We start from the raw sequence: 27929 nt of genomic DNA on the forward strand, positions 1-27929 counted from the left end.
GACAGGAGACGAAACGTCGAGTTTTAACCATGAACTGAACAATTTTCAAAAATTTGGCCAATTTTCGAAACTAAATCCAAAATGAGTGAAGTACATACATACATCCATATTGTTTTTTTTTATTTGAAGCGTGTCAGAATGAAATTTGAGATAAATATGACGCGGAAAATGTGTAAAAAAAGTGAGGAAACTGTGACGTTTTTGTTTTTTTTTATTTTTTTCGTGGGATTTTCCGCAACCTTGGCGTTCTGTCGTCTCTCTCTGCAGCGGCTCTTCGTTCAACGTCTTTGTGGCGTTCGGGTTTCCGGGAATGGTCGAACGTGCGTCGGGTTGCGGGTTGATCACAGACACACGTGCTAAAAAAAGACCTCTCCGCGGTGTCTGAAAGCAAAACTACTTTCCTTCAGAGCAGTAACAAACCGTCTCAAATAATTTCGATTACGAAGTTCTCGCGCCTATTTGTAACAAATTATTCCATTACGAACCTGCGTAAAGTTGTTGAAAGTTATCTTAGGAATCCATTTGAATAGTGATTGTGGGATTTTGGCGCCCAAACGTAGTCGTGAAGAGTATTTAACGCTAGTGTGTTGTGATTGTTTCTTAATTAAAGTTAGTTTACAAAACAAAATTTGATGCTGTGGAGAAACTAACCTAACTAAACAGTGACAATGGAGGAGTTGCAAACAGGTATTTTTTCACTTCGATTTTTGTACCCGTCACAAACCAACTGTTTTAGACACACTGTCTGATTACGGGAAAAGTCAGCACCAAGATCTTGATATCAATAAGGACAATGAGAATGGTGCAGGTCAGTGAGAAAAATAAACTAAACCGATTTTTACCAGATTCCATTTTCTAGCTAACCTTCTCAATGGATGTGAAGAAGTAGATGATCCTTTGGATCTTATGGGTTTGTATTGTTGAAACAAAATACCATTTTATTTTAACACAGTAGTTAGCAGATAATTGTGACAACGTAAGCATTGCCAGCAACAGTGATGTTTGGAAGGGAAGTGACAGCGAAGATGACAATTTTGAAAGCAAAGAAAGTCCAGCAGAGAATGAAAGTGCAAATAGGGAAAACGAGAAAGAGTCTGACAAAACTGTCAGTATTAATGACAAGCAATCAGATGTTGCTACGGATGGAACTATTGCTGAGAAGGAAACATCAAACGAAGACAAAAACAAAGTTGTTGAAAACAACACTAAAATTGATGATGCAGAAACAAAGCAAGGTGTTGAAGGCAACAGCAAAGTTGATGATGCAACAACAAAACAAAGTGCTGAAGATTCCTCAATTATTGAAAGTGAGGAACAAATTGAGGCAGAACAACCTGAGAAAGCTAGTGATGAGGTAGTTGATAAAGAAACAACTGAAGGTGTACATGAGGCAGAGAACAAAGAAAAAGATATTAGTGAGACAGAAAATAAAGAAAAAGAGTCTGAGAGCAATGATAAAGTGGAAAACAATACCGACAATGTTGATAATTCTGTTAACGAACAAGAAAAACCTGCAGATGTTGCTGCTACAGTGGAAGCACTTGTATCCAGTGTAGCAGAGAGTGTTCCTACATCTCCTAAGGAGGCAGCTGAGGAAATTACTACTGACAAAGATTCTGTTAATGAAGTGGCTGCAGACAAAGAACCTGTAGTAAATGGGGATAAAGATCCACCTACTGAGGAACCAAATAAGGATACTGCAGAGGATGGGCCACCAAACAGATATACTAGTGAACAAGATGATGGTATACACATCAGTCTATGTCGAAATAATAATAAATGTGTTTCTTTTAAGAATGTCAAATGGATTATGATGCTGAGGATGATGATGATTTTGATCCATCATTACTTTGTCCAGAAGTGTCAATGGCTGTGGATGATAATCCAGTAGTAACCACCAATGGTGGTGTGCCAAATGAAACTGGGATTGATAGCCCATTGCCATATGAGCCAGTTTTTTCCACTTTTGTGGATGATGTCACAGGGGCTGAGAGTAGGTTAAGCGTTAGATTTTTAAGTGCGGGATTATGGGATGTATGTTTTTAGTTTCGTTCAACTTGACCCCAGAGGAGTTAGAATTGAAGAAAAGACTGTATGGACCAAGTAAGTATATTTTTATTAAAACTATGTGGTTATTAAACATAATATGATAATATGAAAGAAGAAATTGAGTCTGTTTAGACATCTGAAACCAGTTGATATTACCAACTTAATATTGTGGCCTGGACTAACAATGACAATGTTGAGGTGGATTACTTTGAAAAATTAAACAAGAATTAATTCATACTGCACTATAATAATGTGTGCACCTAATTATTAAAAATGAATTAATAAAAAAATCCTACCATGTTCATTTTGATGGTAATGAATATCTAACCAGGGTAAATATGTCACCAGGATTACCACCTTACATTTCCCCAAATATATTTTTTGGAATTTTCACAATATATTCACAATGAAGCCATAAGTTACACTAAAAAAGTCTAATATATAACTACAATTTGGTTCAACTCTTTTAATGTGATATTGACGAAAATGTACTGGTGTCCAGCTAATCAGAAATGTCTTACCTGGAAAATCAGATATGACTCAGATGCAACATCTGAAAAATTTTCATAGGTGGGTTCTGTTATTGTCATAAAATGATTAAAGTTCAGAACAAAACGACATTGATTTTCAAAAAATTGTTATCATTATAGTCTATGTATTTTTTGGGTAAAATTTCGCAATTGAAACTAAAATAAAAAAATTAACTGTATTCTTTCACTTGTTTCATTGATTTCTATGGCAAAGAAAATCATGTTTTAATTATGTAACTCTGGAATATATGGTTTTCATTCAATGGTAAATATCCTGAAGAGACAAATTTCCTAATTTAGATCTGTGGTGCGGATTAGAAGATGCCTTAAACAGAAACTTGTATAATTATTGTTTATGAATGATTTATGTTTATACTTTATAAACTAACGTCAACCTTTTGTGTTTTTCCCAGGATTGTAAATTTTAAAATTGGCCTGAATGAAAAAATTAGGAAGTGGAAGTATTATTTAGATATTTTTCGAATATAGCGTAACCACAAAAAACGGGAAAAACAAGCGCTTGATAAGAGGTATCAAAATCCCGAATCACACCACACTACTTGATTAATTAACACAACAATTGCTAAGCAAGAAATCATGACTGAATATTTTTTTAGCGTTACTATTGCTTAGAAATATTAATAATTTGATTATTTTATTATGTCTGGGTATTTCACTTTGACATATATTTACATACAAATTCATATGTATTAGCATATTATAAAAATACTTGAATACAATTATAGATGAATAACCTGTATTAGTAACAAAGTTTTAGATAAAGAAAGACTGCTTAAGTAAGCTTATCAAGTATTTTAGGAATATAGTGTATATGGTAAAACTCTAACCAAAATTTGTGTAATCATCCCCACTAACAATGTAATGAAGTCATCTCAAAATTATAGTAGTAAATTTTATATAATAACATATTCCTACACTTGTAGTTTATGAATTCGTCTTGACAAAGTAATATTGACACTGCAAAACAAAATGCTTTGTAATCTTGCGAACGTTTTAAGGTTATCGGGTTATCTTAAGCTTGTTGGGAACCGTTCAACCCCAACCCTAAAAAATGATCATCTTGAAATTTTGTCGAATAAAGTTTATTTATTTAAAATATGAAAAATATGGTCTACACTTGCGGTTTATCAATGCAGGAAAGTTCTGACTAAATGAACTTAGACCAATTTTTATGTATATTTATGTGTAACTTTTTTATGTGCTAAATTCCCTTAGAAACAGTCGTTTAATTTTTAACTTTTATTTTAGCAAAATTTGTTTTTAAATCTTTATTGTAGTAAAACTTAAATTAAAATCCAGGGTTGGCACGACCTAATTCATGATTTAAATCAAGGGATAAAAAAAAATCTTCCATAAAAATTAAAAAAAATCGCCGGTTTAAATAATGATTTCTTTGTTTCTTTTCAAATTACGAAAATATAATGTATAATACGGCCTTTTTAAATGCAGTTTAAATCAAAATAAATTTAAAACCGACTGGAATAATAACAAAATAAAACGCTAATTTTCCTGTTTTCGTGTTTGTCTATCGTCTTTCGTCTGTGTCGATTTTATAATGGTGAAATGTATGTCATTTGCCAAAATTAGTCTTATACCAGTAAGTACTAGCCCGCCCACCCACCCTCTATTTTATTAGAGGACATGTGATTTGCCGCAGTCTTATTTTAGCAAGTTCTAGCCTCGCCTACCCACCCACCCTTTATTTTCTTAAAAGGTATGTCATCTACCAAAATCAATCTTAACTTAGCAGGTACTAGCGCCAAAATTTTATAAAAAAAATGTAATCCTAGATGATTATTATTATTGGTCAATGTGAAATTCAACTTCTTTCTCAAAGCCAATAAAATGACTGATCAAAACGAAATAGGGGTGGGTGGGCGGGGCCACTACACTTTTATCTTATCAAGAATTTGCCCCAAGCACCCATCTCTTATTTTCTGAAAAGGTATGACATTTACCAAAGTCAGTCTTATCCTAACAAGTACGTGCCCCGCCCGCCCGCCCTTTATTTTCTTAGAGGACATGTCAATTGCCACAGTCTTATCTTAGCAAGTATTAGCCCCGCTCACCCACCCTCTATTTTCTTAGAGGATATGTCATTTGCCACAGTCTCATCTTAGCAAGTACTAGATTATTTACAAATTTATTTGTATTTTAGGATGTCATGTCAACGATAATAAACATTTTTCTGATTATCATCACCAATATTTTGATAACGAAATCTAAAAATTTTGCATAGTAAATGTTTAAATTTTATAAAATAACAATCCTGGATTTATTTAATGTATCATGAAAAAAATTAAAATCGTAAAATCAAATTTTATACTTTTTCGAAGAAACTATTTGTCGGATTGTATTTTAGGGGTGAGGAAAATTCTGTGTACTACCTTAGGCCTATTTTTTAAATTTTAAGATCCGGTATAACAAAACTAATTAAAAATATTCCAGTAAGCTTTGTAAAATAAATAACACTATTAAATGCTATATTTAGAAACGTAAATGAAAATAAAAAAAAAAAAACTTGTGAATATGTGTTAAAACACGTGGAAAATAAAAATTTAAATAACTTCATAAAATACAAAACGTTGCCAAAATCTGAATAAACGTGATCAAAACCGCTAACTTTTGATTCCTCTCGCTACTTTTTGAGCTATAATTTGTAATACTTGAAAAACTAAAAAATAAGAATTGAAGAAGAATAAAATATGAATGATTTAAAAAAAATCATTCATTTTTGATTTATTAATTCTGTTTTTTTTCAACCATGCAAAAAACGTCCAATTTTGGTGAAAACAACCTATAAAAAAAATCCAGTAAAGCAAATTCTGATAAAAAAAACTGAAAGTGTAAATAAAAATAATAAATTTTGATAATTCACGTCACATGCAACACTTGAAATACCGGGTGTCTGGCAAATGGCGGATTAACTCTTCTGTACGTTATGTACGGGGTTTCGGGAGTCCTAAAAAAATAAAAAAATCCTTTATGTTGTAGATTACGAAAAAAACGTAATTTAAAAAAATTAAAATTGACAACACTGCACGCACCTAATGCGTGAATACCTCCAGCTTAGTTTCTGATTTCTTAGTAATGATAAGAGAAGAGAGGGTGGGTGGGCGGCGGACACTTCCATTTGAATTAAAAAAGTTTGTCGTCATTTTATAGACTTTTACTGCCCGAGCGGGAGCGTATGCTAAGGAAGTTTTGTAGTAGGGTCCACCCTGCGAATGGCTGCTTTCATGTTTCCTCGACGTTTCATGACACCAAGAGTGGGAAAAAATATGTCTGCCGTTTCCGTCTGTCTGTATCGATTTTTTTATTTTAGAAGTGTCGTGTAGATGGTAAAATGCTAACCAATCAGTAATCATCCTCACCGATAATTTAATAACGTCTCCACAAAATATTTTTCAAAAAAGGGTATTTAAATTTTATAAAATAACGTATTCTTATACTTGTGGTTTATGAATTTACATCGATTTCGTTTATTATTATTTTTATATTGTTTAATCCGTTTAGTCCGTCTAGTAGCGTCTTCGCTTCACAGATGAGAGGTCCGGGAATCGATGCCGGTCCGCAGCTTCTTTATTATTGATCAAATCACTGTTATTGTTAGTATTACACTGCATCTATTCAAATTAATGTAAGTGTCCTTGATAAAGTGTTGACGACGTCATAACAAAATTTCGTTATGAAAAACTCACTTGAAACATACGCATCGCATGCTTGTTTACCTATAATTTAACAGTAGCTGTATTTCATCATAAAAAAATTAAATTCGCAAAATTAAATTTTATGTGAGTTTAATCTTTCGAAGATGCATTTGTTCAACTGTACTTGGTTTTGTCCTAAATAACCTTAGATCAATTTTTTTGATCTAAAGGAATCTGGTGTTTTGTTGCTGAATGCACTTAAAAAATTTTTTTGAGCTTTCAGTGTTTTATTTTTTATGAATTTGAAAAAGTCTTTGAGTGCCGCAGTGTTTTTTGTTTCTTTTTCTTAATTGGAGAGACTCTTGAGTATCTATGGTGTATTATTATTTTTTTGTAAATTATTTAAAACAATTTTGGGGGACTTTGATGTTCTACTTTTGGAAAATTCTGACCTGACCTGTTTTTGAGTAAATTTTAGGACCCCGGTTTTTTTTTTTTTTTTTGAAAATTTAAAACAATCTTGAGGTTCGAGGTATTCCTGTTTGGAAAGATTTTGAAAATGCTTTGGAGCCTCTAGTGTCTTTTCTTGTAATAATTTAATTTGCGTCATTTGCTAAAATCAGTCTTATCTTAGGAGGCGCTAGCTCCAGCCGCCCGCCCTTTATTTTCTTAGAAAATATGTCGTTTGCCAAAATCGGTCTTATTTTAGCAGATACTAGAACCGCCCACCCGCCCTCTATATTCTTAGCGGGTATGTGATTTGCCAAAATCGATCTTATTTTAGCAGATACTAGCCCCTCCCCCCACCCTCCCTCTCTTTTCTTAGAAGGTATGTCATTTGCCAAAATCACTTATCTTAGCGGGTACTAGCTCTGCCACCCTCTCTTTTCTTAAAGGATATGTCATTGGCAAAATCAGTTTTATCTTAGCAAGTACTGATAACCAACTTTTACAAAAATATATCAAAATTTGGAAACATTAATATTTGTTTTTGTTTATAATTTATAAATGTCTTATGAATTTTTTTTGTTTTGTTTATTTATTAATGAAAAATAACAGCTAGTTTTATTAATAATAATAATGCACAACGATTAATGACTACTGGTTGTAATGGTTATTGTCCTAAAAAATAAAAGATGGATTTCAGTTACCATCGTTACTAATTAATCGAAAAGTAAGCCAAAGGTTTTCACGTATTAGGCGCGCGCAATGTTGCCAATTTTACTTTTATAAAATTACGTTTTTTTCGTAATCTAGATCGTACAGATTTTTTTTTTATTTTTTTGGGACTCCCGAAACCCCCCGTACATAACGCACTTCAATAGCGGATTAACTCTTCAGAGTTAATCCGCTATTTTCCAGACACCCGGTATATATAAATGATGAATTTTTCAAAGAAGAAAACCTCATAGTTTTCGAATATAACGACCAGTGGCGTAACAATCAAAGTACGGGCCTGTGTTCTACGACACTGTGGGGCCCCTAATGAACAGCGAAATAAAAATTATTTAAAAATACGAGTACATATACTGAGTAAAGTATGAGTAGGTATTGTACTCCCAAATTTTTATTGATTAAATAAGGAACGTTTTCCTTATTTAATCAATAAAATAAATTGACTCTTTCATTAATTTTTCTGAGTCACCCTGTATAACAAATTTAAAAACTTTTAATGTAATGATAAATCACAGGTATAGACTCATCATATTTTGCACATTTTGAATGGGATTTACTCGACAAAATTTTGAGATGACGTCATCAATTTTTTGGGAGTGGATAAACGAAAAAATTTTGCTGAACGATTTGCCATGATTACGATATCCTTAAAATATTTACTAGATTTCAGAGCATTCGGTTTTGCGGTTTCAAAGTTATATTACAAAATATTGTTATTCAGTTTTGAATGTTTTCCAAAAATTCTTGATATGTGGGGTAAAAATTCGATACGGTGCAGGAGTATCTTATTTTAAAAAATTTCAAGAAACTTTTTATTATAAATGTTGGAGATGACGTCATCCCATTGGTCGTGGGGATGATTAGCCAAATTTTAGAATTTTAGTTAGTATTTAACCATCTACATGGTATTCCTAATATACATACAAAATTTAACAACAATCGGTGTAGTAGTTTCGGAGATTACTTGTCTAACAAAAATGGATACAGACACCAGGCAGACAGACAGATAGACGGAAACGAGAGACTACTTTTTTCGTAGTCTAGAGGTCATGACACGTCGAGAAAATATGAAGGGAAGTAAAAATTTGTTGTAACATACATCAGATATATTTTATTATTCCAAAAAAGCACCACAAACACAAAATTAAAATAGTTTTGAGAATACGAAAGTTTTCCTAAAACACAACTGAAACTGATTTTTTTTTTCACGTCTTACAGCATAAAGTTTCACTGAAGATCTGAAGACAAAATTTAAGTATTTTGTTGTCCTGAATCATAAATTAGTCATATTTTTGTCGGCTAAAGATTGGTAATTTACTAAATGGGATGTTAGATTTGACACAATGGGATTCCAACAGTGCGGCAGGTTTATTAGAAACAGATGCTGATGCATTTCTGGCCGCCGGTGTCGGTCGCTAAACCCCGAGTTTATTGAATGTATGATATTGAGATGCCGCCAGAGGTCCAGCCCTTTGCAGCAAAAAAATCGTAAATAGAAATTTAATTTCCGCAATAATACAAAAAATGCAATAAAAAAAAATATTCGTGTGACCGGACCGGGCCCCTTGAAGAAGCGGGCCCGTGTTCCGGCGAACACATGGAACACCGGTAGTTACGCCACTGATAACGACCACACCATCACCCAAAAACTCTAGATATATTTTTGCTAGGAATAAAACACCCCATTGCAAGATTTTGTATTAACTTTGGAAAATATTAAAGCTTTCTAGAGTACTTGATGTTATTCAATTCCATCTTTATGTACATTTTTTTTTAATTTTCAGCGAATCCTGTCCAGTTCACCCGAATCCACTGCACCGCTTGCAACGTTCACCTGGGTAGTGCTCTAGAAGGACAAAACAATCGATTCGTTCATCCACTCTTAAAAGTAATCATTTGTAAAGAATGCTACCACTTTTACACGAGCGGCGAGTTCGAGAAAGATGAAGACGGCAGCGAACTGTACTGTCGCTGGTGTGGCCAAGGAGGCCAAGTCGTCTGTTGCTCAAAATGCGAATTTGTCTTCTGTAAAGTGCGTTTACACCACGCCACCTCGCAACACTTTCACTAATTGCTTCAATTTTGCAGAGGTGCATTCGCACAAACTTCGGCAGAAAGAAGATGTTCGAGATCCGCGACAGCGACAACTGGGACTGCTTCAGGTGCAATCAATCTCAGATCATCACGCAAAGAATAGCCTGTTACGAATTTTTTGAGTACGTGCGAAGGGAGATGTCGCTAGCAGCGACACTTCCCACTTCCGAGATTTGGAGCAAGGATTATTCGAGATGCTGCGGCGCGAAGAAGAGGGCCGCAGAAAATGCGGAAGAAACGAAAAAAGCTAAGAAAAGAAAGAGCGAGACGGATCCGGATTATAATCCTCTTGCAGAGAAGGTGGTGGACGAAAGCAATGCCGCGTCGACAATTGTTGCCAATCCTTTGGCGACTTCTACTCCGAGGCTTCAGATGCCAACTCTAAGTAAAGGAATTGTACTTCCTAAACCGATTAAGTTTGTACCAAGGTACACGATGAGCAAGGCGAAGGACAACGACATTGAATTTGTTAGACAGATTCCGGCACCACATGTGACTGTTAGTGCAACAACGAGGCCAACATATCGAACGATTTTGCCGACTCCTGGAAATGCCGCTAGAGCAGGTATTTTTTTATTCATTCCAGTACATACTGCTGTACAAAAAAAATCTCAGTATTCCTATTCGTGAGTAATTAAATGCAGTTATTTTCAAAAAGTATGTTTTACTTCTCAAGTGGAAGCTAGGTTATCCCCTCCGAAAATTTGATGACGTTATTTTAAAATTTTGCGTTATTTAACAGGTGACTCAAAAAAAGCTAATGAATAAACAGTTTATTTTATGGATAAATCAAAAACGGCTCACCTCATTTTACATATCCGAAATGCTATACTTTGTATCTGTTATTTTTAAAAAGTTGATGACGTCATCACAAAATTTGATTATAAAAAAAAAACTACTTGAAACTTTGGCACATTATGCTTCTTTACCTATTTACAAGTCCACATATTATTTTAAATTATAGGAGTTGGGGATCTGTTTGATTATAAATAATTTTAAACCAATTTGTATTTATTTGAATTGATTGTAAACGAGTTTTGAAGTCATATAATATGTCGTACGTCAACCAACGGATTATTATCGTACTCGTATGATTAAAGAACACGGCTCGCGCCTCGTGAACAGGTATTAAACCTGTAGGTGATAATTTTATCCCATTTGCAACGCAGACCGAGTGTTAGTTGTTTTAATAATTAATTATCAAGTATTTATATTTTATTGTTTTACACGAATTGTATATTCATTACAGTGGAAATAAAATAAAAATTACAGGAACTAGTATTGATATTTTGCCTTTTTTAATTTTTAATGCTCGTGCATACGGTAACTGCTAAAATATTTATTAAATTATCGATTAGTTGCCTTAGATTAGAGAGTTTAGAAGACCGCTGGTTTGTAATTGACCGCTGATTACTTAGTATATTTTAAAAGCACAATTATAGGAATTCAAGATGATTCAGAGCGGTTAAGTGAACTCAAAACATGATAAAATATGATCAGAAGTTAAATGCGATGTACTAAATTTCCGACTGACAGCTCAAGGAAGTAGCTAATAGTCATTTTATGTCCTCCAGTGTTCACAAGCCGTAAAATACGAAAACGCAGAATTCACTGAAGTCTGGAAGAGCAAAGTTGCGCAGTAAAACATTCATTTTAAAAATAATTATTGTCAGAACATGTTAGTGTGACGTTTGCAAAAAATTGTTCGAAAGCTGTTTCGACAGAATTTCCCTCGCCGTTCAAGTGCAGCCCAACAAATCCGGCTTCTTCGGAAAATAATAAAAATTGAATTTTTCAATCCTTAAATTTTTAATTTTTTTGTTTCTTCAGTTTTTCGATTTGGAATCTTTCGAGTTAAATTTTTCAGTTTTTCAATTTTCCAATTTTTTGATTTTGCAATTTTTTTCAGTTTTTTTTCCTCAATTTTTGAGATTTTGCAATTTTTCGATTTAAAATGTGTCGAGTTTTTAATTTTTAACTTTTCAATTTTTTTGTTTCGGTTTTTTATTTTCTTTATTTTTACAAATTTCCGAGTTTTCAGCTTTTTAAAATAGTTTTTGGTTTTTTTAATTTCAACTTTTTCAATTTTTCATTTCTTCAGTTTTGCAATTTTTAATTTTTTTGTTTCTTCAATTTTACGGTATGCAACTTCCAGTTTTCTTTTTAAAATTTTTCAGTTTTTCGATTTTTAAATTTTTCGTGTCTTCAATTTTTCGATTTTTCAATGTTCTGATTTTATAATTTAAATTTTTCAACGTGAGTATTTGCAGTGTTTTGATTTTGCAATTTTTTGGTGTTCAGTTTTTTGTTTTTTCGATTTTTGATTTGCAATTTTTCGATTTAAAATGTTTCGAGTGTTCAGTTTTTAACTTTTCAATTTTTGGATCCTTTAATTTTTTATTTTCTTTATCTTATTACAAATTTTCCATTTTTCAATTCTTTAAAATAATTTTTGGTTTTTACAATTTCAACTTCTTCAATTTTTCATTTCTTCAATTTTTCGATTGGGCAATAATTTTGCAATTTTCAATTTTTTTTGTTTCTTCGTTCGTTCGATCAGGGATGTTGGGGATGCAGATTTTTCAACATCCGCGGATGTGGATCTCAAGTTTTTTTTTAAGAAAGTTAGTATATGTACAGAAATCAGTAAAAAAATGGGAGTTTTTAATATATTTATTTAATAAACAAATTTTTAGTACGAAAATTTAAAAATTGTTGAATTATATTTAATAAAAAGTAATATTGCGGCCTTTTCAGGTTCGAGTCTATTTCTCAGAGGTTCATAAATTAATCCTGCACTACTAAATAACTGTTCACTGGGAACACTAGCTGTTGGAGGCGATAAAAATCTGCGTGCTACTCCAGATAAAATTTTTAATTCGGTACGATTAACGCTCCACCATTTAAGTGGATTTTCATTTATATTCAGCATTGCTTTATTTCGATACGAAAGCAATTCCTTCTTGAGGACAGCATCAGGGGAACCATTTTCTGATCAGTGGCGGCTCGTCAGGGGAGGCAGGGGAGGCAGTGCCTCCCCTGGAAAAATTGACCATTACTTTTTGTTTTAATATCTGTTAACTTCAAATATATTTTACAGATATAGCAAATAACTTTTATGGAACACTGTGATTGATTAAAACGCGTCTTGGTAACATATTTTGAAGTACGCGCTTTCGACAGGAATAAGCGCTGATCATCGCCGTGTAGGCCAGCTTCAGACGGAGGCATGCCTCAGATAGACGGATATCTTCAGTATGATTAGTCAGTGGTGCTAATATGTTTTTGAGAAAGACAATAGTCATCAGTGCTTTATCAAAGCGCCAGCGGAGGCACCAACGCCTACCGTCCTTAAGCCAATCAGATCGAATTTTTTAATCTCACGGTGAAACTGCACAATGCTGAACAGGGATGCTGAATGCATTTAGTGTGCATTTAGTTGTGCATTAATTAGACGCGAGGAAAGGTAGTGACTGCATGTGCATTGCCAAGGTTATGTATTAAAACTTTTCAGTTAACTTGAAATTGAAAACAGTAGGACAATGAAAATGTGAGTTTTACAATGCTGATAGCAACATAAGAATCTATAATCTCCAAAGTTTCTTATAAAGTTTAAATATTTAAGCACGGTTTTCTTACGACGAACAATTGGATGTCAAAGATTTAGAACCTCTCATCCAGATTTGAGCAGAAATGTATTAATTAATTGATTAATATATTTAAATCAGCCCTAGATCATATGAATTAATATTTAATGTTAATAAAGCAAATTCTGTAGTCTTTACACCTTCTCATTGGTTTGTGTCAAGCAATTAAATGTTTTTTATTCGGGAAGTGTACCCATATAGAGATATGTTACTGACTCAGAGTTATTTGTATTGTTTTCATAAAAACGAATAAACAATCTGTTTTTTTAACAAAAGTAATTGCCAACATGTTAATTAATACCTGCTGATTTTGAAACGAAAATGTTGCCTCACCTAACAAAAAGACCACGAGCCGCTACTGTTTCTGATATTTCTTGACTCTCATCTTCACTTGACGAATCTAGCATCATGGCAAGATCGTTTTTCAAGCATGGCTTTCTGGCTGTACCGGATGTTCCAGGTTGTTCCGTATCTTTCACGAGGGAATCTCCCATTTTCATTTTTTTCACTGCTTTGAAATTTGGAGATATTTGAGGGTTTGAGACGTCATTCTCTATGTTTGTCCTAATCTTCAAAATATCGTCCTTAATATTTTCCTCGGTCACTGGTGTAAAAAACTTGTGCTTATAGCGCGGGTCTAAGTACGTGACATATAAATTGTTCTCTTCCAACAAAGAAAATTTTGCTGAAACTTCAGTTTTCAGAGTCGTGACAGCCACCCGAATTGGGTCAGAATCCTGTGGTCTTGTTAAATAATCATCAAGTTTTTTTCCAAGCACTTTAATTATTGGAAGCACACATGATATAAGTGTATGAGAGTTACTTAGTTTCCCGTGTGGCTTCTTCGAAAGGTTTCAATAGCTCAACACAACATTCAATAATTTTCCACTCTTCTGGCAAAATAGGGTCAATTTCACTGTCAATGAAAGACTCAATGCATCTTTTACCTTTAAAAAACGGTCAAACATGTAAAACGTACTGTTCCATCGCGTTACACAATCTTGAAACACTCTGAGATGCGGTTGATTCAGTCTGTCCGGGATTTTTGCAGTTGTTTTTGACCAATGGTGGAATGGTTAAAGTGAGTCTAAATTTTCTTACATTTTTGTTTGACGACTGTTATGTTTTCCTGTGATTGTAAACCACTTCGAATAGCGAGTTGCATCTTGTGAACTGCACAATCCAAATCATTCAATACTGCTAATCGCATAGTTCTTTTCATATTGGAGCCTTCGTCACGAATAATGCAGTGCACTTGTTCTTTTGAAATATTCCATTCAGTAAGCATCGTGTCAAATTTTTCTGCAATTATGTCACCTAAGTGACGGTCGTCGAAGGTTTCGCATTTCAATATAATCAATGATCGATCAAAGTTTTCTGCGATTCCATGATAAGTCGGGCTAAGCAAAGATGCATTAGACCTTGGATCCGACCAAATATTAGAAGTAAACGCCATGTAATCAAATTTTTCGATTAATTCTTTCACTTTGTTAGCAACTTTGCCATACAGTTCCGTGCACACAAAGTCAGTAAAAAAATTGCGCCCTGTTAAATTATATCTTGGTGGTAGTTCTTGTATCAGTCTGCGAAAACCGAGTCCCTCTACAAAATTAAACGGTAAATTTTGAAGTGCAATCATTTCTCCGATGAGTTTGTCAATTTTTTTCGAATTTGAATTGTTAGTATCCCACTTTTTTTCTTTTTGAACTGCTTCCTCTATCGAAAGTTGTTTCTTTGCTTCTTGTAGTGGAGTGAGGATTTTATCTAAAAATAAATATACACATAAATTATAACTTGTTATGGAAATTAACGAAAACAAACGGATGCAAAATAGATTTTAAATAACGAAACTTTTATTGCATCGACTTTTTTGTATTAAATACAAAATAAACCAACTTTGGGCTTATCTGCTGTTAACATTTCTGTTAATTTTAATTAATTCCTTAAAGCAGCTTATCTGATAATCTATTAAGAATAGTATACTTTTAAGTAATTAATAAAAGCAAAATGCATTATTAAGGCTAATAAATAAACACTGTTGATAGTAAAACTTACGTGCATCAGCTTTCATCTTCTGCATTTGTTTTTCGTTATTCGAACTGTCGAACAAACTAAACTGTTCTGGGTGCATGGATTTCAGATGATTTTTCAAAGACGAAGTGGACATCCGCATCCGCAATAATCAATACGGAACTCATGCGGATGCGGATGTAAATGTGGTGCAAGTCGCGACAAGAAAGAAATTAGTTGGAGCCGACGAGTGACGCATAGCGTGCACTCGTGATGCATTGACCAATAGGGAGACAAGAATTCTACTTTCGGTGTTGCGTTTCGCACGTCAAAACGTGTTTAGTCGGGGTTGCGCGAATTGTGAACGTTTTGTTTTTATATGTTATTGGACAAGTGAATCTACAATGGCACCACCGATGCAAAGTGAGATTTGGACTTATTTTAAACCAGATGATGATCGAAATAAAGCTCAGTGTATAATATGTAATAAAACATGTTCTCGCAAGGGTCGTACCACTTCGTCTTTGAAAAATCATCTGAAATGCATGCACCCAGAACAGTTTAGTTTGTTCGAAAGTTCGAATAACGAAAAACAAATGCAGAAGATGAAAGCTGATGCACGTAAGTTTTACTATCAACAGTGTTTATTTATTAGCCTTAATAAAGCATTTTGCTTTTATTAATTACTTAAAAGTATACTATTCTTATCAGATTAACAGAAATGTTAATAGCAGATAAGCCCAAAGTTGGTTTATTTTGTATTTAATACAAAAAAGTTGATGCAATAAAAGTTTCGTTATTTAAAATCTATTTTGCATCCGTTTGTTTTTGTTAATTTCCATAACAAGTTATAATTTATGTGTGTATTTATTTTTAGATAAAATCCTCACTCCACTACAAGAAGCAAAAAAACAACTTTCGATAGAGGAAGCACTTCAAAAAGAAAAAAAGTGGGATACTAACAATTCAAATTCGAAAAAAATTGACAAACTCATCGGAGAAATGATTGCACTTCAAAATTTACCGTTTAATTTTGTAGAGGGACTCGGTTTTCGCAGACTGATACAAGAATTATCACCAAGGTATAATTTAAGAGGGCGCAATTTTTTTACTGACTTTGTGTGCACGGAACTGTATGGCAAAGTTGCTAACAAAGTGAAAGAATGAATCGAAAAATTTGATTACATGGCGTTTACTTCTAATATTTGGTCGAATCCAAGCTCTAATGCATCTTTGCTTAGCCTGACTTGTCATGGAATCGCAGAAAATTTTGATCGATCATTGATTATATTGAAATGCGAAACCTTCGACGACCGTCACCTAGGTGACATAATTGCAGAAAAATTTGACACGATGCTTACTGAATGGAATATTTCAAAAGAACAAGTGCACTGCATTATTCGTGACGAAGGCTCCAATATGAAAAGAGCTATGCGATTAGCAGTATTGTATGATTTGGATTGTGCAGTTCACAAGATGCAACTCGCTATTCGAAGTGGTTTACAATCACAGGAAAACATAACAGTCGTCAAACAAAAATGTAAGAAAATTTCGACTCACTTTAACCATTCCACCATTGCTCAAAAACAACTGCAAAAAATCCAGGACAGACTGAATCAACCGCATCTCAGAGTGTTTCAGGATTGTGTAACGCAATGGAACAGTACGTTTTACATGTTTGAGCGTTTTTTAAAGGTAAAAGATGCATTGAGTCTTTATACCAATGACAGTGAAATTGACCCTATTTTGCCAGAAGAGTGGAAAATTATTGAATGTTGTGTTGAGCTATTGAAACCTTTTGAAGAAGCCACACGGGAACTAAGTAACTCTCATACACTTATATCATCTGTGATTCCAATAATTAAAGTGCTTGGAAAAAAACTTGATGATTATTTAACAAGACCAGAGGATTCTGATCCAATTCGGGTGGCTGTCACGACTCTGAAAACTGAAGTTTCAGCAAAATTTTCTTTGTTGGAAGAGAACAATTTATATGTCATAGCCACGTACTTAGACCCGCGCTATAAGCACAAGTTTTTTACACCAGTGACCGAGGAAAATATTAAGGACGATATTTTGAAGATTAGGACAAACATAGAGAATGACGTCTCAAACCCTCAAATAACTCCAAATTTCAAAGCAGCGAAAAAAATGAAAATGGGAGATTCCCTCGTGAAAGATACGGAACAACCTGGAACATCCGGTACAGCCAGAGAGCCATGCTTGAAAAACGATCTTGCCATGATGCTAGATTCGTCAAGTGAAGATGAGAGTCAAGAAATTTCAGAAAATGGTTCCCCTGATGCTGTCCTCAAGAAGGAATTGTTTTCGTATCGAAATAAAGCAAGGCTGAATATAAATGAAAATCCACTTAAATGGTGGAGCGTTAATCGTACCGAATTAAAAATTTTATCTGGAATAGCACGCAGATTTTTATCGCCTCCACCAGCAAGTGTTCCCAGTGAGGACCTATTTAGTAGTGCAGGATTAATTTATGAACCTCTGAGAAATAGACTCGAACCTGAAAAGGCCGCAATATTACTTTTTATTAAATATAATTCAACGATTTTTAAATTTTCGTACTAAAAATTTGTTTATGAAATAAATATAATAAAAACTCCCATTTTTTTTACTGATTTCTGTACATATACTAACTTTCTTAAAAAAAAACTTGAGATCCGCTTCCGCGGATGTGAGCCTCCAAAAATCCGCATCCGCGGATGTTGAAAAATCTGCATCCGCAACATCCCTGCTTTCGATATGGAGCTCTTCGAGTTTTCATTTTTAAATTTTTCAGTTTTTCGATTTTCAATTTTTCGTTTCCCTCTTTTATTTTCTTTATTTTTTCAATTTTTCAATTTTTCGTCTTTTCAATTTTTGATTTGCAATTTTTCGTCTTTTCAATTTTTGATTTGCACTGTTTGCAGTGTTAATTTTTTTCCTGAATTCTTGAGATTTTGCAATTTTTCGATTTAAAATCTGTCGAGTTTTCAATTTTTAACTTTTCATTTCTTTAAATTTTCGTTTTGCAATTTTTCGTGTCGGTTTTTATTTTCTTTATTTTAACAAATTTTCGATTTTTTCAATTTTTTTAAATTTTTGGTTATTCCAATTTCAACTTTTTCGATTTTTCATTTCATCAATTTTTCGAACTGCAATTTTGCAATTTTTGATTTTTTTTTTTGTTTCTTCATTTTTACGGTATGCAACTTCGAGTTTTCATTTTTAAAGTTTTCGGTTTTTCATGTCTTCATTTTTCGGTTTTTCAATGTTCTGATTTTGTAATTTATATTTATTTCAACGTGAAATTTTTCAGTTTTTTGGATTTGGCAATTTTTCGATTTTAATTTTTTGGGTTTTTCGATTTTTGTTTGCAAGTTTTCTAATTTTCATTTTAAATATGTAATAATAAAATATTTTATTTTATTATAACATTTATTATTTCTTAAAATATTTCAGTTTTTCAATTTCACGATTTTAGAATTGTCTCATTTATTCAACTTTGCAATTTTTCGTGTTTTTTTTTATGTTTACAATTTTCCGATTTTACGATTTTCTGTTTTTTCAATTTATTCAGTTTTTCGGTTGGGTTTTTTGTTGTCTTTATTTTTAAAATTTTTCAGTTTTTCAGTTGATGTGACAATAAACATGTAATAAATAAAATGTTCTTTCAGTTTTTCGTTTCTTCAATTTTTATTTTGCAATTTTAGAAGTTTTCATTTTAAATATAGGTATAATAATAAATACCATTTTAAACATTTTTCACTTTTTCCATTTTACGATTTTACAATTTTTCCATTTTCTTACAATTTTGACGATTTTATAATTTTTCGATTTTACAATTTTTAAGTTTGCCGATTTTTCGATTTGATTCGTTTTTTCTTCATTGCAATTTTTCGATTCAGTAATTTTTGCGATTTTTAATTTTCTCGATTTTTAGTTTTTCAATGTTTTATTCAATTTTTTGTTTCTTCAGTTTTTGATCTTTCAACTTTTCGAATAAAAAAAATGGGAAAAATTGCAAAGTTATGAAATTGAATGATCAAAAATGAAAAAAAAGAAAAGGTGTTAAAAAATTAAACAAACGAGAAATTCAAAAATCAAAAGAATAAAAATTGAGACACATTAAAATCGAAAAAACGAAATACGTATTGTAATATTGAAAATACGAAAAATTAAATGAACAAAAAAATTATAACATCGAAAGAAACATTGAAAAAATAAAGGAAATCAAAAAAAACGAAAAATTATAATATAAAATCGAAAAATTAAAAATTGGGAAACTGAAAAATTGAAAAATTATGAAACCAAAACATTGAAAAATGGAAAACTTGAAAAATGAAAGAAAAAGAAAAAACGAAAAATTCTGAAATGAAAAAATTGGTTAAAGGTAAATAAATCTAGATTTTTCCAAGAAAACTATAAGATTTGATTTTGCAAATTTTACTTTTTTATCATAACTCTTATTAGTTAAAAAGATCTGTACATAATATTAAAGTAAATATAAACGTGTTTGTTTCAAGTGACTTGTGCAATGTAGTACTAATAAAAACATTACTGTTCTTGTTTAATCGATATAATAAATTCATTAATTTTTTGGGTCACCCTGTATGAGTAATTCTAAAAACTGTGAGTGCATTGATAAAGCACAAGTATGCAGTCATAATATTTTGCATATTTTGGAGACGATTTATTGCGCAATATTTTGAGATGACATCATTAATTTTTTGGCAGCGACTAAACGAATAAATTTTGATTAACGGTTTACCATTGCTTCGATAAACTTAAAACGTTTGCAAGATTTCAGAATATTCGGTTGTGCAGTTTTAAATTTTAATTACAAAATGTTGTTATACAGTTTTAATTTTTTTCCGAAAAATCTAAAATCTTAGCTTACGCTCAGGACGTAGAAACAACCCTATATTTATAATATTAAAAAGTTATATAACCATTTAATCACGATCTTTTTTTTCCAGTTCTTCAACCACCTACTTTAGTTCGAATAAGTGCACAACCTCTGCCCCCGCTAGTACCCACTACGAATAGAATACTAGGTTCCGCTTTACAAAACAGAAACGTAAATAACTCCTCAATGATGAAACACGAGTGGTTCGAGAAGACAGTAAGAGCAGCAGCACGCGTAAACTCACATTTATCATACACTTTGACGCAACTCAACAAAGCACAGTCTCAAGCGGCCAGCGTCGAAGAACTAGCCGTTGTTCACAACAAACTCCAGGAAATTTTAAGCAGTTCGATTAATTCCTTGATACAAATTCGGAAAAACCTCCGAACCGAATTCATCGCGGGTATTAAAACCGTTCGGTTACCATCAAAGAAGAGCGAGGCCTTCAACAGCGACGACGACGTTATTTTTGTGAGTGCTCCAGCAACCATGCCTATGCCATCAACTTCCTCTATCCCACCACTAGCCAAAGATTCCAAGATAGGTGCGAATAAATTGAGCTCTCCTATGACGACAGTTAATAACTCCAAGGCGGTCGTCAGTACCGAGCGACCTAAGGGGTATCTAAAAGTAAAATCGGTGAAGGAGTTGCAGAATGTGCCATCTGAATGTATAACAATTCCTGATGATACTCCCGCACCACCGAAACCACAAAGTGAAAATCAAGTCAGTCAACCGGAGCAAGTTATTTGCAACGGGTCTCCTGATGTTGTCGGAAATTTAAATAAGGAAAGTGATCCGTTAGGTGGCGCTGCAGTTGACCCTCTAGCTGATACCCCGACAGACCCTCTGGCTGAAACGCCCCAAGTAACAGAAAAAGTAGTTGAAAAAGAAATAACTGCCACTATTGATTTAAGCGAAACATCGAATTTAGGTGACTCAGAGTCTGGTAATAACACAAAGCAAGTTAAAGAAACCCGGAAGCGGAGGAGCAAAAATAACAGTTTAGTTTATGACTTGAAGGAACAGCCGACAGTTGATGTTAAAAGAATGATGACTGTAACAGTTAAGCTTCAACGAGATAATCTCGAAGAATTACAAAAAAAGTTAGCCAGTAACAAGTAGTGATTTGGTTCTACGTCTGGAAACAGTTTATAGTGTATAGTATTATATAATAATTTTCTGAAATGTATTGATATTTTTGTGTCATACTGTAAGCGTAAGCTACATCAAGGCGGTGCTTTCACGTAGTTTATGAGAAACGTTCACCAGATTTTACTAAATTACTATGAAGTTTGAATTTTTATAGTATCCATCACTACATTTTTCGCGGGAAATTATTGTAATGTAACTATACATCTCATGAAGATGATCTGGGAGTACTTTTGTTTTTAACAGAACTTTTTTTAAGTTATAACGTTCCTGATTTTGTACTGTATTGTATATAAGTATTGGACTTTCAATAACAAGCAAGCGGTTTCATTTTCAAAATTAATACTTGTTTATGACTATATTTTTGTTACTATTACGCATTTTTAAATAAATGTATTGTTCATTATCTGCATTGTAGTTTCTTAAAGTGTGAATTAAATGTAAATATAAATGATTCTGATCCGCAATTTTTTATTTTAAAGTTGTGTCATAAATAAGGTTCGGATTATAGCAAAATGCAGTTTTATGAATATTATAAAATTTTTGCTGCATTTTTCGTGGTAATTGGTGAAAATCTTAATTTTAATACAGTTGGTTATTGGCAGTATGCAGGGTACCGACCTTTTCTAGTAATGCGAAGGGGTTTTTCCAAGACTTCATTTATGGGCACCCCCAATTAGGCGTATTACTGGAATTCTTTATTTAACTGCCTCTAAGCCGAATGTTGTATATATAGATAGTTCTGCAAATGTATTTAACGAATAATTAAAAAAATGTCTTGCAAACTATCATCGTGGATTCGGGCCTACTCAAAGTTGGTTCTAGAGGGAGATGATGTTTTTTGCAAACCTTGCGGCGAAGCAGTAAGTTTTTTAAAATATATTTTCACTCCTTAGAGTAAAGTCCAAGAGAACCAAATAAAAAAATATGTTTTGCATATTATTAAATGTCAATAATAGGTATCTTTTCCATTAATAATTATTTGTTTTCATTTTTTTTTATAGATTTCAAGCACAAAGAAAAATCTTATAGACAGACACTGCAGAACGTCTCTTCACAAAAAAAATTGTGAAAAAAGAAACTCCACCATTAGTACGAGAAACTTATCTGCTAATACAGCCAAAAATGAAAAGGAAAAAGTTCGTTTTATGTCAGGCCATGCTTGCTTCGAATATTCCATTAAATAACTTAAGTAATCCTATATTTAATTCGTTTTTGAAAAAGTACTATAAAAGGACTATTCCAGACGAAAGGGAAACAACCTGTAAATAAATGTTATACCGAAACAGTTGCCAAAATTAAGATACATTTGCAAAATAACTGTATTTACTTTGTTGTTGACAAAACAACAGATGTATACGGTAGATATACAGCAAATTTATTAGTTGGTACTTTATCTGCAAACTTTGTGTCAGATTCTCATTGCGATTAAAGAGTTAGAAAAGGCGAATAATGTGGATCTGGGTGTTTTCCCGCTCCTCTACTCATCAAGCCACCCAACTGCTTGAGTAATGCGAGGGCGGGAACTCCCTGATTTTTTTCCATACTAGGCTAGATGCCCCCTAGTATGGATTTCCTGTAGGAGGCTAACGCTGGACATTCACAAAGAATGTGCTCAGCTGTTTCCTTTTCTTCATTGCATCCACAACAGATTGGGTCTGTTACCATTCCCATCGTATGCAGGTCTTTGTTAAACTGGTAATGTCCCGTGAGGAATCCTACCAGTTTGCGCAATTTGTCCCTTGAAAGTGAGAGATAAAATTTCGTCAACTTACGGTCTAGTGTCGTATACAAGCTCTACTCTGCCGACAGCTGTTCAACGTCGTCCATATCTGCTCATGACGTCTATGGGTATATTGCTTTACGGGTTCGTCGAGAGGGCGACCGAAGGCGTGATTACTAGACAGCGGATTTCTGTCGGGCTACGTCACGATTATAGGTGGGGACGCGCTGGATCGCCGGGACTCAGTAGCGGGTGATACATAATCACTGAATTTAATCGTTACTTATTCCATTAATACAATTAACGATTTATTAATCAAACGTCTAAGTAAATGAGAACGAGAATTAACAGCAAAGTGCAATGAAGCAGCGTTATTCTAATCGCAAATAAACGATGTGCAGCTCGTAACTGCAATGAATTCCCATCCCGTACGAGCCGTACCGAGTTTGGCCTTGCCTAGCCCGACAGAAATCCGCTCTTTTTGTATTTTTTTGTTTGTATTGATGAGGCTGATACGTGTTTCTCTTCTGCCTGAAGACGGTACTGTGTACCGAAACACGTGTAGCAGTGACTACAAATATATTTTTTAAACTCTGAAAGTTTTTTCATTATTATTAAAAAAAAAGAAATCCGCTCTCTAGTGATTACCGATTTGGGTTCCCAGGCGGGCATGTGCACGGCTCGCTTCGCCATCTCATCTGCCCTCTCGTTTCGTTCGTTACCACTGTGTCCTTTGATCCAACAAAGTTCTACACTGTTTCTCTGCGTTACATACTTTATGGTTTGTCTGCACTTCCAAACCAGCGCGGATCGAACTATGCAGCTGTTCAGGGTTAGTAGTGCATACTTGCTAAGTATGCGTATTGATTTGTTGCCGATTTCTCGTTCAGCAATAATTCTAGCTCCCAGCATTATTCCCATCAGTTCTGTTTGCCGACTCCTGAACTATTATCTGTTTTGGTACCATCGACATAGATGTCGATGTCGGCTCTTCCTTCTGAAATATCGTTCATGAATATTCTGTATGTCTTCTCATATATTAATTTTGTGCCCATTCCGTCACAATTCATCCTTAACAAGGGTATTCTGTTGAACCCCTCCGTCAAGATACGAGTGTGCTTCGTTAAGCGGCCTTGCTTGTTCCATACTCCTGGAGAGTGAAGTCTTAGAGATTTCCTCATTGCTCCTGTAACACTGAGACACACTATTCTCTGAACGTGCTCAAGTTGCAGAGCTGTTGTTTTTTGTCTGGGTCTGGGCCACCAAACTAAAACTCTGTAGCACAGCCTGACTATTGCCGTGTAGATCCAGAGGGCGATCTTGGGGTTTAAAATCCATGATCTTCCCACCACCCTACGACATTGCCAAAGAGCCGAGTGTGCTTTTTCCACTTTATCATCTACATGCTTCTTCCAATTCAGTCGCCAGTCCAATACAACTCCCAGGTATTTCCCTTCGTCCAAAAGTTGAAGCGTTGTATTAAATATTTTTGGCATCTGTAGTGTGCCAATTTTCTTTTTCCTAGTAAACAGAATTAATTTCGTCTTCTCTCCATTAACGGACAGGGTATGCCTGCGCACCATTCCTCGACTATTGTTACTGTAGCTTGCATAATTTCACATAATGTATCTGCGTTTTTTCCTGTTAGCAAAATTACTAGATCATCTGCGTATTCAATTGTGTGGTAGCCAAGATCATTGACGCGTCGTATCATCCCACAGTACAGGAGAGAGTATTCTTCCCTGGGGACATCTCCTGTCTACAACAGTCTCGACCTCAGTGCCACCTACATTAATCAATACTTCCCTATTCCTCAGCATACTGGCCACCCAACTCCTCAGGGTGGGATTCACGTCGTGCTCTTGTAGGGCTAGGCCTATGCTTTTGAAGGTCGATTTATCGAACGCTCCTTCAATATCCAATAACATTCCTAAGGTGGAGGTTGCTTGCTCAAAGCGGTCTCCCGAATCCCTTTTTCACTTAGTCTTTCTAGCGTTTTCAGCAAGAATGAGGTTAAGTTAATTGGTCTGTAGTATTTAGCCAAAGTGTAATCTTGTCGTCCTGGCTTAGGTATAAAGATAACCTTTCCTTTTCGCCATGCATTCGGTATGTAGCTGAAAGCCAGACACGCTCGAACCATTGGCAACAAAACAGGGGGTATTCTGCTCATTCCCCTCTGCAGGAGGGCGGTGTGACGGGCTTGGGAGATTTTCATTAAATTAACTTTTGTTAATTTATTATATATAAAACTGTAAAACTCTTGTCGTGGACCTTGTGCCCGACATATAGTGAAAATATTATTTATTTGTTCGTAGGCTGGTTCGTGATGATGGTAACACATTCTAGTGACTGGACAAAGGGACTACTTCAAGTATATGCATTTTGCTTAAATGAATAATTATATTTAATTTAGAAATGAGTATGTACAAAAGAGATTTAGTCATATGAGAATAATTTGGTATAACAATAAATTGTAGTGTAGTTTAATATGCAAATATAATTATCAGAAAATGAACTTCAGTATTAAAACATTTTTAAATAAATTCAAGAAAACTTTATAACTTTGAAACTAAATCTTTGAAAGCATAATAAAACAAATATTTAAAAAAAATCTAAAACAAAATATAACAAAACTTAAAATTGGTACCATAACTCAAAATTTGGTAACAACTCAAACATTTGTAACAACTCAAAAATTTGGTAACAACTCAAAAATTTGTAACAACTCTAAAATTTGGTAAGGAACATTATAGTAGTTGCGTGGTCAGCGTTCATCAAACAATATAACTGTTTAACTAATAATTTCAATGCAAATTAATCTTTAAAAATAGATCTAAATCTCAAAACGTTATCCAATCGAGAATACAAAGGGCGATTTATTATCAAAATTAAATTGAACTTTAAAAATATTAATAAAAACAAAACTTTGAACTTTTTATGAAATCGTGCACATTTTTGGAGATTTTAACACTTACCCCTTTGTGTCACAACACAAACACGCACTAAACAGGCAACTGGCTAGAGGACTCTGGTCTTTTTTGGATCCTTCGATCTTTTATAAGTAAAGACCCCTCCAAAGGAGTTGTTTTCGCAAAATTGTTTACAAGTTACCAGTTTATTTGGGGAGTCGTAAAAGTATTTGTGTTTCCACCAAATTAGGCTTAATTAACTGTAATATGAAGATTTTTAGTGGCAAAATGTGCTTTTTGTTAAAATTAACAAATTTAAACCATGAAATTATAAAACTGGACAAAGACATCGTGTCCAGCCAAACGGCGCCAATATTTAACTGTGAAATTATAAACCTTGATTAGAATGGTGTGAAATCATAAAATCCAAGTTTCACAAGAACAACCTTGATTTTTACGACAATGACGATTGTTCTGATTCATACCAACATCTCCAAAAATAAGTAAATTTATCGCCCGTTACATCTCCTCCCTGCTAGGGAAGCAAATGCTATGCTTTAATTAGCATACATTTGATTTCTGACCAGGCAACTTCCTTACCTAAAATTCCTAACTACTATAATCTTTCTTCTATCCGTCTTGAAACATAGATGGAAAGGCGTCTTCACATAGGGAATGTAGATTCGACCAGATCGAGGGAGGATTCCAATTTTCATGTTTGCCAGCACAATCGAGTCGTGTCACCAAGGACTCCTTTTCATTAACTGTCCAGATTGAGATAATTTTGCAGTAACCTCAATCGATTCTCAAAATTCTTAAAAGTTGATGGTCCTTCAGCTAAGTTCTTTGTTTCGGACTTTAAGCTCGCTGGCATGTGGGTCTTCGGATAACATCATTCCCATGCTCAAGAGTTGACTCTTGACTCTACCCACTCGATAATATGTCGATCTATAACACTCATTCCCAATGTGTGTTAGTAAAAGCCTTATACTAAAATCAAAATCCTACTATCTATTGTTAGTGAGAGTCCTCTTTTAAAAAAAGATTAATAATTGAAAAGTAAGACTATGCCAGCAGGGGCAAGTGTTTTAATCTCCGTGATATGCAGTAATAAGATATATATATTTACGCCTCTTTGTAGTCAGTATCATCACTTCGTTTTTGGATGGTTCCTAAAAAATAATAAGACCACGTAACTACTATCTTGGATTAAAAGTAATTATAGAGTTCTAAACTTGCCAAATCTGTATTTGATACGTTTAACTTAGAACTTTCTTTATATATGTTTATGTAATACCCACGGATACTCGGGAGCTTGTCCTTTGCTCCTTGTATGATAAGCATGACGCGGTGGACTACGCACGATAGATGAGGTTGGTTCATTTAACTCCTCTGTTTCAGAGTTTAAGCTGTCTGAACTCATATCAGAAGCTTCTGATTCAGCAGAACTTATTTCTTTTTGAATATCATTTTCTTGTTTGACTTTTACATTTTGTTCGTCGCTTATAACGATGTCATCTAATGAGACATATAACGGGTCTTTTAATTCTAGATTTTCACCATTTTCTGTGGATACCGTTAGTGTATTTGGATTTGCAGTTTCGTATAGTTGATTTACATCAATTGGCCCTTCGATCCAATCAAGTTCTTCTTGATCATCACTTTCATCAGAATAATCCAGTTTTAATTGAATATCTTCAGTTTCTTCATTCTCTAGTTGGTCATCAGATTCTGCTGTTCTTATTTTCCAAGGTTTTAATCGCGCTGCATGAACTAATTGTTCATTAGCAGAACCAATTTCGATGATTCTATAATTTACTGGTCCAGTTCTTGAAACAATTCTGTAGGGTCCAGTCCATTTTGGTACAAATTTTGTAGCTAATTTCTTTCCTTTTATAGATGGTGTATATAGCCATACCTTATCTCCTAGCTGATACTCTTTCGTAATTACATTTTTATTGTATTTTTCGCAACGTTGATTTATGGATCCTTCTAAATTTTTAGCAGCTTCTGTGAGTGCTTTATGCATTTGTTTCAGTAAATTTGGTATATAAGGGTATTT

General features: G+C 33.8%; 3 protein-coding genes across 4 annotated transcripts; 2 read left to right on the forward strand and 1 right to left on the reverse strand.

The window, feature by feature from the left end:
- Nucleotides 1-325: 325 nt before the first annotated feature.
- On the forward strand, nucleotides 326-21630 carry LOC135128564 (uncharacterized). 2 transcript variants are annotated; one of them, XM_064055453.1, is made up of 9 exons: nucleotides 326-687; nucleotides 737-808; nucleotides 860-910; nucleotides 960-1745; nucleotides 1796-1993; nucleotides 2047-2103; nucleotides 9211-9458; nucleotides 9515-10085; nucleotides 20154-21630. In XM_064055453.1, the coding sequence occupies exons 1-9, from the start codon at nucleotides 669-671 to the stop codon at nucleotides 21206-21208; spliced, it is 3057 nt and encodes a 1018-aa protein (XP_063911523.1). In that variant the 5' UTR covers nucleotides 326-668; the 3' UTR covers nucleotides 21209-21630. The 2 variants fall into 2 exon arrangements, with proteins under 2 accessions (XP_063911523.1, XP_063911529.1); XM_064055459.1 differs by having other exon boundaries at nucleotides 963-1745.
- LOC135132655 (zinc finger BED domain-containing protein 4-like) lies at nucleotides 15437-17763 on the forward strand. Its single transcript, XM_064060807.1, has 2 exons — nucleotides 15437-15798; nucleotides 16055-17763. Exon 2 carries the CDS (start codon nucleotides 16363-16365, stop codon nucleotides 17761-17763), a length of 1401 nt encoding a protein of 466 aa, XP_063916877.1. The 5' UTR covers nucleotides 15437-15798; nucleotides 16055-16362.
- A 2248-nt stretch (nucleotides 21631-23878) lies between the features above and the next one.
- On the reverse strand, nucleotides 23879-24886 carry LOC135126587 (uncharacterized). The gene is made up of 3 exons (XM_064052649.1): nucleotides 24761-24886; nucleotides 24539-24717; nucleotides 23879-24479 (listed from the first exon to the last, which is right to left on the reverse strand). The coding sequence occupies exons 1-3, from the start codon at nucleotides 24884-24886 to the stop codon at nucleotides 23879-23881; spliced, it is 906 nt and encodes a 301-aa protein (XP_063908719.1).
- Nucleotides 24887-27929: the final 3043 nt, after the last annotated feature.

Source organism: Zophobas morio, unplaced genomic scaffold (assembly GCF_036711695.1).
Source record: "Zophobas morio isolate AGI-343-1 ecotype UQ-CSIRO unplaced genomic scaffold, CSIRO_AGI_Zmor_V1 ptg000002l, whole genome shotgun sequence".
Lineage (NCBI taxonomy): Eukaryota > Metazoa > Arthropoda > Insecta > Coleoptera > Tenebrionidae > Zophobas > Zophobas morio.

What these genes read in the sequence shown, in the direction of transcription:
- LOC135128564 (XM_064055453.1), top strand. An exon ending in TGATCCTTTGGATCTTATGG is followed by an intron (nt 911 to 959) that starts GTTTGTATTGTT and finishes CACAGTAGTTAG; the next exon opens with CAGATAATTGTGACAACGTA. An exon ending in TGATGTCACAGGGGCTGAGA is followed by an intron (nt 1,994 to 2,046) that starts GTAGGTTAAGCG and finishes GTATGTTTTTAG; the next exon opens with TTTCGTTCAACTTGACCCCA.
- LOC135126587 (XM_064052649.1), bottom strand. Translation starts at nt 24,886, where the DNA reads ATGTTATTGGATATTGAAGGAGCGTTCGATAAATCGACCTTCAAAAGC. An exon ending in GTATGCTGAGGAATAGGGAA is followed by an intron (nt 24,718 to 24,760) that starts GTATTGATTAAT and finishes AGACTGTTGTAG; the next exon opens with ACAGGAGATGTCCCCAGGGA. An exon ending in GTAACAATAGTCGAGGAATG is followed by an intron (nt 24,480 to 24,538) that starts GTGCGCAGGCAT and finishes TCTGTTTACTAG; the next exon opens with GAAAAAGAAAATTGGCACAC.
- LOC135132655 (XM_064060807.1), top strand. Translation starts at nt 16,363, where the DNA reads ATGGCGTTTACTTCTAATATTTGGTCGAATCCAAGCTCTAATGCATCT.